At 41.3% G+C, this 12,258-nt stretch overlaps 1 protein-coding gene across 1 annotated transcript in view; it reads left to right on the top strand.

Annotated features, from left to right (window-relative positions):
* The window catches only part of LOC145357271 (myosin-IIIb), a 148,178-nt gene that overhangs the window by 68,986 nt on the left and 66,934 nt on the right, over positions 1-12,258 (top strand). Inside the window, exons 7-11 of the mRNA XM_080210522.1 lie at positions 160-262; positions 2,933-3,058; positions 6,440-6,548; positions 10,475-10,594; positions 11,163-11,263. Of these exons, the coding sequence (XP_080066648.1) occupies positions 160-262; positions 2,933-3,058; positions 6,440-6,548; positions 10,475-10,594; positions 11,163-11,263 (559 nt within the window). The remainder of the gene's footprint in view (positions 1-159; positions 263-2,932; positions 3,059-6,439; positions 6,549-10,474; positions 10,595-11,162; positions 11,264-12,258) is intronic.

The raw sequence follows: 12,258 nt of genomic DNA, 5'->3' as shown, positions 1-12,258 counted from the left end.
GTTCTCGTTGCTGTAAAATGCACCATTCTTTGGTTCAAAGTACATTGAAAAGTTTTATCATGCTCTTTCATTTGAACTGATGTGTGAATAGCACAAGGTGCAATATGGAAATGATCTGCAGTTTTTCTTTCTGTCCCTCCTCAACCTAAACCTTTCTAGGTATTTAAATCACAACTATGGTACTGATGAAACTGTGCAGCAGTGGAATGTGAAATATCAGGAAGTCTGCAATGCCCTGGATATGGTTGGCTTTCTGGAGCAGGTAAATAATCAGCTGCATTTTCAAAAACTTCAGAACCGATGCTTAGTTATTGAAATGTGCATGTTTTGGGACCAAAGGAGTTGAGTCTATCTAAATTCCAAATATGGACCGCAGTTTTCCCATCTGTTCATACCATGCTCCCACTGCAGCGAAGATGGACAATTTGGCGACAAGCCAAATCTCCATTCACTGCAGCAGAATTGGAAAATCCCACTGGCGTGAACGGTCGGAACATTTTGGCCATTGTGATGCTTTTTAGTCTATATTTTGACGTGTTTTCATGTTTTTTTTGTCTACCCAATAGAAATTTCTATTTATCCAATGTGTTAACCGTAGAATCATAGAACCACAGAACCCTACAGTGCAGAAAGAGGCCCTTCGGCCCATCAAGTCTGCACCAAACACAATCCCACCCAGGCCCTACCCCCATATCCCTACGTATTATACCCACTAATCCCTCTAACCTACACATCTCTGGACACTAAGGGGCAACTTCTTAACACGGCATTTTGTTCAGCTGCTTTACAGAAAAATGAATGGCAATTCATGAACGATGTTAGGAGAGATGAGCAGAGGCTATGTTGAAAATAACCTACGTATCTGGTGAATGTCATCAAATCATAATGGCACAGAAGGAGGCCATTCAACCATCTAGTCCAAGCTGTCTTTTTGTACAGCAAGTCAGTCTATTCTGCCATTCTATTTCCATATCTCTGTAAGTTTGTCATAAAGTTCCCATCTAATTTTCTTTTAAAACCCTACCTCATTAAAGGCAGTCATTAACTCTTGTTGCATAAATCATTCTTCCTTGCTTCCCTCTGTATTTCTTACCTAAATCTTGAAATTTCTGTCCAGTCATCTTTTTACCATCAGCTAATGGGAAAAACTTTTCTATATTTAAATCTGTTATATAATCCTGTACACCTCAAATAGAAATACAAATTCACAGCACAGAAGGAGGCCATTTGGCCCATCGTATCTGATGGTCGATAAAAAGCCATTGAACCTAATCCCACTTTCCATCCTTTGTCCGGTACCTTGCAGGTTATGGCACTTCAGGTACTTTCCCCGGTAACTTCTAAAAATGAGATTGCCTCTGTCTTTCTAATCCTTTCAGGCGGAGTTCCAAATGCACACCAGCCTCTCAGTGCATAGAATTCCCAGAGAATCCCCTCAACTTCCTACCATTTCCCCTAAATTTATGACTTCTGAGAACAATCCAAAGGATGATCTCCTGGATGTAAAACAACAAAATAACTGGGTTGGCTGGTGCTCTGCTACACATACAAGATAAAATTCGAATTAAGTGATTCAAAATAAAACATTAAAGAGCAGGAATGTTTATTTTGTTTCAAGAGGATGAAATGAGCAGGTATTTTGAGTTATGATTTTTTGGATGACAAGAAGTGAAATTTATTGACACAGGGCAGTAATGCTTTTCGTATATTCTGTTTGGTGTACTCGATGTAATATCCACAAGCTGTTAAAATCTGGTTATTGAAGCCCGCTAACCCATAATGGGACAAATGCTCAAAACAAATGATTTCATTTTGAAGAGTATCTTTGTAAGAAGAGCAAAGGAAAGGGGAAGTGAATCAAATGCTCTCCTCTCCCCAACAAGTCCACATCAGTTGAAGACCATTGTGATTTCTGTTTGCAGCTATAAAACCTATTAAATCATTTATCCAAAAGACATCTTGTTGCTTTGTGGAGAAAGAGGGAACAAATTGAAATGGGACCAAATGTTTGATTATTTGACAAAGGCACTGGATTGTTGGCCCAAATTGCCTTTTCCTATTTCCACCATTTCTGAAAGCAGCAGATTGACCTGGAAGCTGGCGTTTGTTTAATGTTTATTAAACTGAAGATTGACTGACTGAAATCTGATGTTTCTTTTCATTCTGGCAGGAGAAAGGGCGTTTAAAATAGACCACTTCAGAAAAATAACTGTTGCTGTGCTTTATTTTACACAGCATATTGAAGTCAATGCCAGTGCACTTGCTGAGGCCACACCTGGAGTATTATGTCCAGTTTGGGTCTCCTTACCTAAGATAGGATATATTTGTCATAGAGGGGAGTGCAGTAAAGGTTCACCAGACTGATTCCGAGGATGGTATGATTGTCGTATGAGGAGAATTTGGGTCAACTGCGCCTGTATTCACTGGAATTTCGAAGAGTGAGGGGGATCTCATTGAAATGGATAAAATTCTCCTGACATGACTGGATGACAGTATAATTCTCCGCTGACTGGGGGATGGAGGGTACAGGGTCTCGAACAAGGGGGTCATAGTCTCCGGTTACAGAGTAGACCATTTAGTTCTGAGATGAGGAGAAATCTCTTCACTCAGAGGGTGCTGAACCTGTGGAATTCTCTACCACAAAAGCCTGTGGAGGTCAAATCACAGTGTATTTAGGAGGTTAATAAATAGGTTTCTCGATTCTAAAGGCACCAAGGGAAAGAGGAAAACCCTGGAGTATGGCATTGAGATGGGGGATCATGGACAATTTATATTGAATGGGAGAGCAGCTCGAAGGGCTGAACGGCCTATTCCTGCTTCTATTTTCTATGTAGTAGAACTAATCACCATTTAGCATTATCTTGGTTTTTGATGGCAGAGTGCTGGTACTGTTTTTAAAACAATCTATTTTATCTTTTGTTTTTGTTCACAGGAGCAGGTTGACCTGATGACAATACTGGCAGGAGTCCTGTCACTGGGCAATATCATTTATGAACCTCAAGACACTGGAATCCTTAAAGTGACTGATCAGTCAAAAGGATGGCTCAAAGCTGCAGCGGTAAGTGTCCATTCAATAAGTAATTAGGGACGTGTTCGGCACAACTTTGTGGGCCAAAGGGCCTGTATTGTGCTGTAGTTTTTCTATGTTCTAATTCAGCCAAAACAAAAGGGGTGAATTTCCCGCCATGTGCAAGGACAATGATTTGCAGTTAACTCATTAACTGTTCGCACACGTAACAAGTCTGGAGATATAAAAATGAAAATACAGAGCAACACTGAAGCATGTGAAGTGTTTCTATCTCTGCAGCATAGCTCTTATATGAAGTGTGACTAATTTTACAAAAATGGGCAGGTTATCTGCTTTCTGCATTGAAATCAAAATTTCTCCTATTTTCATAGGTTGTGACCACATTCAGCGCATCTTGCTGAGCAGACTCACAATGTGAACAATACTGTCACTAGGGCTGGTATTGGCAAACAACTCTGAAACGACACTTGTGATACTTGTATCGTTCCAGACAAATTCCCGCCCCTCCCCGCCACCTACCCACACCGCCAAGTGGATGTCTAGATTTGTTGACGTCCACTGTGTGCTCCACAACCCCCTCACCACGTCATCATGAAGAGTGAGCTTGCACAGGACACCCTGGTAGCAACAAGGGGAGACGAGGCAGTGACTACCTGGTCCACGGCTCTATGGCTCATCCCAGATATTTCATCTTATCCAGCCTCCCGTTCCTCAAAGTCCAATTCCCTTCTAAACTATCATTAATTGGCCTGTCTGGAGAAAAACAAAAACCTGACCAAAAAATAAATAAATTTTATCAACAGATATTTTCCCAGCATGTCAGTATTGACAGAAATCACTGCTCACCTGGCGCAAGCCCTTGTACATGTCTAGTGTGCCTTTTTTAAAATAATTTTCACACTTTGTTCAGGCTGTTGATTAGGGTTCCCTGAATCAGTTGTCAGTGGAGAATTATGGTTTTGATCAATATTTCTTCATACACTGCTGAACAAAATATAAATATATGGTGATCTGATAGCAAACCAATGATCAATTTTCCGATAGTGGTTAAAAGGGACAGCACAGGAGCATAGAGGTTAGCACCGCTGCCTACAGCACCAGGGACATGGGTTTGATTCATGGCTTGGGTGTGTGTGGAGTTTGCATGATCTCCCTGTGTCTGCATGGATTTCCTCCGGGTGCTTCAGTTTCCTCCCACATTCTGAGAGGCGTGCTGGTTAGATGCATTGGCTCAAACAGGCGCCACAGTGTGGCACCTAGGGGAATTTCACAGTAACTTCTTTGCAGTGTTAATGTAAGCGTTACTTGTGACTAATAAATTTTTAACTTTGTTTTACATCTTTTTTTAACAAACTTGCTACTTTTTAATCCAGCCAAGCATAGGATAAAATCTGTGCCCGTTTCTGCAGATTTGGCATTTAAATTGCAAATGTCTTCCACTGTTCTCCTTGCAACATGACTTCTCCATCTCCTCCTTTAACTGCAGTGTTTACATGGTCTTTATCTAGTTAGTTGTACAGAAGTAGTCTACAGTGTATTGATGCATTCAGTCTAATGGATTTACACTCGCTCTTTACTGGCGCCACGGCAAATGCAACAAAGATCAGAAATGCACAACAAAAGTACAGTGACCTTTTTACCAAAGTGATGGATCGGGAGGGGCACATGGATTTAGAAGGTCAAGTTCCTTCAGCACCTCCATTAGAAGGAATGGCAGTGAGCCACTGAGGCTTTTGTGTCTGTTATCATACACAACTGGTCTTGATCTATTTGACAGCTAATTCCACAGCATTATCTTGTGTAACAGAACAACCTTCTTGCCAACACACCCAGAACAATTTGCATTTATAAAGCGCTCTTTAAGGTAGCAAAACATTCCGACATTTCACCAATGTGTTAGCAAACAAAATTTGAAACCAAGCTACAAGAGAAATTAGGAATAATGGGGTTTAAAGGACATGTTAAAGGGCAAAGAAGAAATTCCTGAGCTTGTGGTCTGGGCAGGTGAAGGTAAGACCTTCGAGGGTGGAGCGATGGGAAACGGGCATTTGAAAGAGAACAGAGATCTCGGAAGTTCCAATACTTGTGAAAGAGGGTGGGGGGAGAAATTCTAAAAATGAGAAATGAAAACAGGTGATAGTTGTTGGTACTACTGCCTCACAGCGAGAGGGATCGAGCCTCAGTTCTGGCCTTGAGAGACTGTCCGTGCGGAATTGCACATTCTGCTTGGGTTTACTCCCAAATCCCACATTCTGAAAGATGCGCCGGTTAGATGGATTGGCCATACAAAATTTTCCCTTGGCATCCCAGAATGTGTAATTTTGGGGGATTAGCGGGGTAAATATTTGGGGTTATGGGAATAGGGTAAGAGAGTGGGCCTGAGTAACATGCTCTGTCAGCGAGTCGGTGCAGGCCCAATGGCCTAAGTGCTCACCTCCTGCACTGTAGTGATTCTGAAATAGTTAAAGTATTTTAAAGTCGAGCCATTACCATAATAGGAGCACAATAAGAAGTCTCAACACTAAGTTAAAGTCCAACAGGTTTATTTGGTATCATGAGCTTGCTAGGAGGATGTTATAATATCCTCCCCTTGTACCCCTCTACCTCATACTCCCCTATTGTGCCCTTGGGCCAATTTCCTGGGGGGAAAAAAGGCAAAATAATGTTTGAAGCAGCAAGGTTGGGAGGCCAGCCATTTAGAGTTACAAAAATAGGCATTATCCATCAGGATTAGGAAAACTCAAAATTAATAAAAAGTAAATAGAAGAGGCAATTAAAATCTATTTTTAAAACTCAGTAAATGGTTATTTTTCAAAGGAAGTTGATAAGGGGGATGCAATGGGACAAGAGTGTTCAGTTGATATTGGCATATGGGGGTAGTTGGGTGATCAGTAAAAATGTGCATGTGTAACGAATTAGTACATGTTGATGGTATTAACTTTGTTATTCAAGTTAACCGGGGATGCCAGATATATGCAAGAATTTTAGTATATTTATAAAATGTATGGTAAACTGTGTGTTATCTGGCATAATATCAGCCAGAATTCTCTACCAACTGAAATTTCTGTGTTCCCCTTAATATAAATCATTACTTTACCAACTGGAAGTGATTGTGGTATCCAGAACCCATACAAGTGTATTGTTATTTTATACTCAAGTTTATGTTTTAACGTAATATTAAAAGTAAATTTCCTGAGTACTTACTTACTAATTCATGTACTGTATTTCATTGGTAAATGGGACACTCTGTTGATGGGTATTTTTTTTGAATAACTGGCACCAGCCATTGCCATTGCACATTGGATATTAAAGGTTTTGCCGTTATGTATTTAGTAGTGAGAATGATGGTACATACCAGCAGTAACTGACTACAGAAATTCTAATGCTGATGCCGATTGTTAACATCAACAGGGTCAGTTTGGTGTTGAGGAGGAAGAGCTGTTAAAGTGTTTGATTTGTACAATGGCAGTAACTCGAGGAGAATCCATTAAACGGTACCACAGCAAACAGCAGGCAGAAGGTAGGAGCAAAATGTTTGATCTGGCAGCTTTTGACAAGGTTCCCAGCAGTGGAGAACTGCAATTTAATTGTGGGCATCTTGATGTTATGCAGTCTGGTATATTCTTGGACTGGGTTCAATCGTTGGCCACTGAGTTAACCTTCCATGAAGGAGAGACTAGTCCCACTAATATTGCCTTATAGTGTACTCTTAGCAACTTTTTCTGGCAAATAAAAACAAGGTGGCACAGTGGCCCAATGATTGGCACTGCTGTCTCACAGTGCCAGGGACCTGGGTTCGATTGGGTCACTGTCTGTATGGAGTTTTCACATACTCCCTGTGTCTGTGTAGGTTTTCTCTGGGTGCTCCAGTTTCCTCCCACAGTCTGAAAGATATGTTGGTTAGGTGTACTGACCTGAACAGGCGCCAGACTATAGCGACTAGGGGAATTTCACAGTAACTTCATTGCAGTGTTAATGTAAGCCTACTTGTGACACTAATAAATAAAGTTTAAAACTCTAACCTATTGCCCTGCCTTTTCAGACAATTAACCTGCCAGTGTTCATTGCTGGCTGGGTACTCTGCAAGTGATTCACAGCCTGACCCCTTTGATCCTCTTCATCACAGTTAGGTTCAAACCAAGAGTGCAAATAAATAAATACTCATTGCATGCCAGAACACTTGGTGTCAAACCCCTCAAGGACAGAACAGTTCCTTTCATTGGGACCTTTGACCCATTATCCTTGGGTTAAAATCCTCAAATTTCCTCCCTTACAGCACTATGGGTGTACCTACAGTGTATTGCAGTGGTTCAAGTACGTGACTCATCGCCTCATGCTTATTTCCCCACCCTCAGCAGCACTATTCCTGGTGGCGACTTGATAGTGGGATATTGAATCTGAAAGTGAAGTAACATCTGGACAAGTTAGTATAGTCTGAGTCTAGGAGGGGTACTGGGAAGTGAAAATGTTCCAAGTTATTGTTGTTTTCATCCATCCTCATGGTAGCTGCTCTTGTCCACCTTAGAGAGACTCGTCCCTTCACATCTCTAACTTCTTCCAGCCCATCAATGCAACTAAGACTCCCAGTTCATGTGGGTTATCCTGGATCTCCAAGAATTGAAGGTTAATCTCCAGGACACTCCGACAAACAATCCAGAGACAGGAAACTCATATGAGATTAAAAAGTGCTATTTTTAACATTTTCTTTGAACATTTTTACTTGTTTGTTATAAAAATGCTGCAGAAGGGGAAATTAGTATTTGACAATTGGGTATCATCCAATTGGATAATGAAAAAGTCAGTTTGTTTTCTAACTGGTCTGACAGGTGAGACACAGCCAGATGGACATATAGAAACTAGAAGCAGGAGTAGGCCATTCAGCCCACTGAGCCTGCTCTGCCATTCATCTTGACCATGGTTGATCATCAAATTCAATATCCTGATCCCTCCCTTCCTCCCATATCCCTTGATCCATTTAGCCCCAAGAGCTGTATCTAATTTCTTCTTGAAATCAGACAACGTTTTGGCCTCGACCACATTCTGTGGTAGTGAATTCCACACATTCACCACTCTCAAGGGAAATTAAGAATGGACAATAGATTCTGATCTAGCCAGCCATATTCTGTCAGTGGATTGGTATCCTTATCTGAGGAAGGATGTCCTTATCATAGAGAGACTGCAATGAAGGTTTACCAAGCTGATTCCTGGGATGGCAGGTCTATCATACAAGGAATTTAGAAGAGTGAGGGGAATCTCTTAGAAACTTATAAAATTCCAACAGGGTTAGAAAGGGTAGATTTCAGAAAGAATGTTCCCCATGATGGGGAAGTCCAGAACTAGTTTGAGGGTAAGGGGTAAATCTTTTAGAGCTGAGGTGAGGAGAAATTTCTTCACCCAGAGTGGTGAATGTGTGGAATTCACTACCACAGAAGGTGGTCGAGGCCAAAACGTTGTCTGATTTCAAGAAGAAATTAGATACAGCTCTTGGGGCTAAATGGATCAAGGGATATGGGAGGAAGGGAGGGATCAGGATATTGATTTGATGATCAACCATGGTCAAGATGAATGGTGGAGCAGGCTCAGTGGGCTGAATGGCCTACCCCTGCTTCTAGTTTCTATATGTCCATCTGGCTGTGTCTCATCTCTCAGACCAGTTAGAAAACAAACTGACTTTTTCATGATCCAATTGGATGATACCCAACTGTCAAATACTAATTTCCCCTTCTGCAGTATTTTTATAACAAACAAGTAAAAATGTTCAAAGAAAATGTTAAAATACTACTTTTTAATCTCATATGAGTTTCCTGTCTCTGGATTATTTGTTGGAGTGTCCTGGAGATTAACCTTCAATTCTTGGAGATCCAGGATAACCCACATGAACTGGGAGTCCTAGTTGCATTGATGGGCTGGAAGAAGTTAGAGATGTGAAGGGACGAGTCTCTCTAAGGTGGACAAGAGCAGCTACCATGAGGATGGATGAAAACAACAATAACATGGAACATTTTCACTTCCCAGTACCCCTCCTAGACTCAGACTATACTAACTTGTCCAGATGTTACTTCACTTTCAGATTCAATATCCCACTATCAAGTTGCCACCAGGAATAGTGCTGCTGAGGGTGGGGAAATAAGCATGATCTGGCTTTTTCAAAATTAATTTTCCCAAGGTGCCTGTACCTCAGCAGCATATGTTTGGTTTTGTGAAGAGAAAGGTAGATAATTACTGTGGATAATTTTGCGTATAAATATTTTTTTTCTCTGCTTTAATGATTTGAAAGAGGTTCATAATGATCGTGAAACAATAAATCCAAATAAAATTTAAGGAGCAATATCAAACTTAAGACGAAAACGGGATTCATCAATATTTAGTGCTCATTCATGCCTATGTTACTTTGAGATATGACTACATTAACATATTCCGGGTCGGTCTCCTGCGTTCTATTCTCCATAAATTCAGGGACATTCAAAAATATACCAATTGTGTCCAAACTCGCATCGAGTCTCATTCACCCTGACTGCTGTACTAGTACTCTCTGACTGACAAGCAACTCCCAATTAAGCAATGACTCAATTTTAAAATTCTCATTCTTGTTTGGGCCACGCAGTGGCACAGTGGTTAGCACTGCTGCCCACCAGGAACATGGGTTCGATTCCTGACTTGGGTTGCTACGTGGCGTCTGCACGATCTCCCTGTGTCTGCGTGGGTTTCCTCTGGGTGCTCGGGTTTCCTCTGGGTGCTCAGGTTTCCTCCCACAGTCGAATGACAAGCTGGTTAGGTGTATTGGCCGTGCTTAAGTTCTCCCTCAGTGTACCCGAACAGACGCCAGAGTGTGGCAACTAGGGGATTTTCATGGTAACTTTATTGCACTATTAATGTAAGCCTACTTACGACACTAATAAAGTAAACTAAAAACTTATAAATCCCTGGCCTCTCTTCTTCCTATCTCCTGTAATCTCTTCCAGCTCCATAGTCATCTTGGGAATCTCTGCTTCTCTAATTCAGCTCTGTTGTGCATCTCCGATTTTAGTTTCTCCACCACAGGTGGCCATACCTGGGCCCTAAAATCTGAAGTTTCCACCCTAAATCTCCCTCTAGCCCCTTTAACTCCTTTGTGAAGTTGCTTAAAGCTTTTGGTCACGAGCTCTAATTTTAATTTCCTTCTGTTGTTTGCTGTCAATGAAAAGTCTTGTGTAGGGTCATGAGGTATTTCATTGTGTTAAAGGTGCTATATAAATGTAGATTGTTTCCCAGCTGATGAATCTGTATATCCTTAAAGGCCACTGATCAGGTGAGGGAATGAGGCACAGACCACGTTTGGGGGCTGGAGGGACTGGTTGAGTAGGAAAGGTGGCGGTATGGGGGAGTGATACCAGGCCTTTCTCTGCCTGGGGCATGTGAAGGAATATACAATTCTCTTTCTGATTTTTGTTTTAAATAATGTTACAGATGCCAGGGATTCTATTGCTAAGGTTGCTTATGGCAGAGTTTTTGGTTGGATAGTCAGCAAAATCAACCATCTTCTGGCTCCAAAGGAGGACATGGATACTGAAGAACTACAGGAGATAGGTATGTAATCCTACCTTACCACCTTTCTAAATCGTATGTGAATTAAGCTGCACCGAGAAAGATGGTTCTATCTCTTCTGCTGCTGGGGCGCCAGTTAACATTGTTCTTGAAATTGCAATCGATTGTCTTTTTATTAAAAAAACCCATCTGGTTCACAGATGTCCTTTAGGGAAGGAAATCTGATCCATACCTGGTCTGGCCTACATGTGACTCCAGACCCACAGTTATGTGGTCGATTCTGAAGTGGCTTAGCATGCACTCCGTTGTATAAAACCACTGCAGGTTGACGTTCTGGGTGTACCTACACCGTTTCATCTGCAGCAGTTCTCCACCTTCTCGAAGACAATTAAGGATGGGTAATATGTTCTGGTCTGGCCCCGCACCCAGAAACCGTAAACGACATTCTTTACATTTTGGTGTTAATTTTGAATATTTTGCTTTTTGGGAGGAGCAACGGTGTAATTGACTACAAGCAGTTGTTTTTTTTTATTCAATAATCACTAACATCTCCTAACATTTGAATTAATTAATATTGTTTTGAAATGTGCTTTTGAATTGCTTTTTTCAGGTATACTGGATATTTTTGGATTTGAGAATTTTGCAGTAAACAGATATGAACAGATGTGTATTAATTTGGCAAATGAACAGCTTCAGTATTTCTTCAATCATGTGAGTAAATCTCAATTTTGAATTGTAATTCCTGGGGTATACATGAGCTTTTGCAGAGCATAAGTTAGTGTACGCTTCATCTGGACCATCTGACGGGCAACATGACAGCTCAGTGACTATCACCGTTTGCTGTGCAGATACATGGATTTGGGCCGGTGTCTGCGGGAGTTTGTACATTCTCCCCATGATTGCATGGGTTTTCTCTGGGTGCTTTGATTTCCCCTCTCATCCCAAAAACGTGCTGTTAGGCTGATTGGTGTAACAAATTGTCCCTAAATTAGTCTTCCCTCGATCTTCCCCATAGGTGTAGACAAAGGTCATGGGTAGAGGAGGGCACCATAATGTTAAAATGGCGGTGCGGGCACGTTGGGCCAAAGGGCCTGTTTCCCATGCTGTGTTGTTCTTTGTTCGTTATAAGCCGTTGGAAGGTATTAGAGTCAGGATTTACAGGCATTTAGAGATGCAACAACTGATTAGGGACAGTCAGCATGGCTTCGTAAGTAGAAAGTCATGGATCACGAATTTGAGTTTTTTGAAGGGGTTAGCAAGAAAGTGGATGAGGGCAGTGCAGTTGATGTTGTCTACATGGGCTTTAGCAAGGCCTTTGACAAGGTAACGTATGGCAGTTGTTGCATAAGGTTAAATATCACAGGATCAGGATGAGGGAGCCAATTGGATACAAAATTGCTTGGCAACAAAAGACAAAGGATGGTTGTCGAGGATTGTTTTTCAAACTGGAGGCCTGTGGCCAAAGGTGTGTCTCAGGGATCGGTGCTGGGTCCACTGTTATCTGTCATTTATATTCATGTAAATAATGAAAGCGACTTGTTGCATGATGCAACAGTATTTGAGTCAGTGGTTAATCATGGCAATAAACCACTTGTTAACTAGTCTATAACAGACCAAGATAAGAGGCAAGTTAAACCCACTTTAGTAAACAGACTTTAGACACTGGGGATATTGTTCCTGCTCTCTTTTGAAATAATACAATCTGA

The sequence above is a fragment of the Carcharhinus amblyrhynchos genome, chromosome 1, assembly GCF_965287045.1.
Source record: "Carcharhinus amblyrhynchos chromosome 1, sCarAmb.v2.hapA, whole genome shotgun sequence".
NCBI classification, from domain to species: Eukaryota; Metazoa; Chordata; class Chondrichthyes; order Carcharhiniformes; family Carcharhinidae; genus Carcharhinus; species Carcharhinus amblyrhynchos.
The sequence above is the reverse complement of the archived record's forward strand: the minus strand, read 5'-3'. Positions and strand labels throughout refer to the sequence as shown.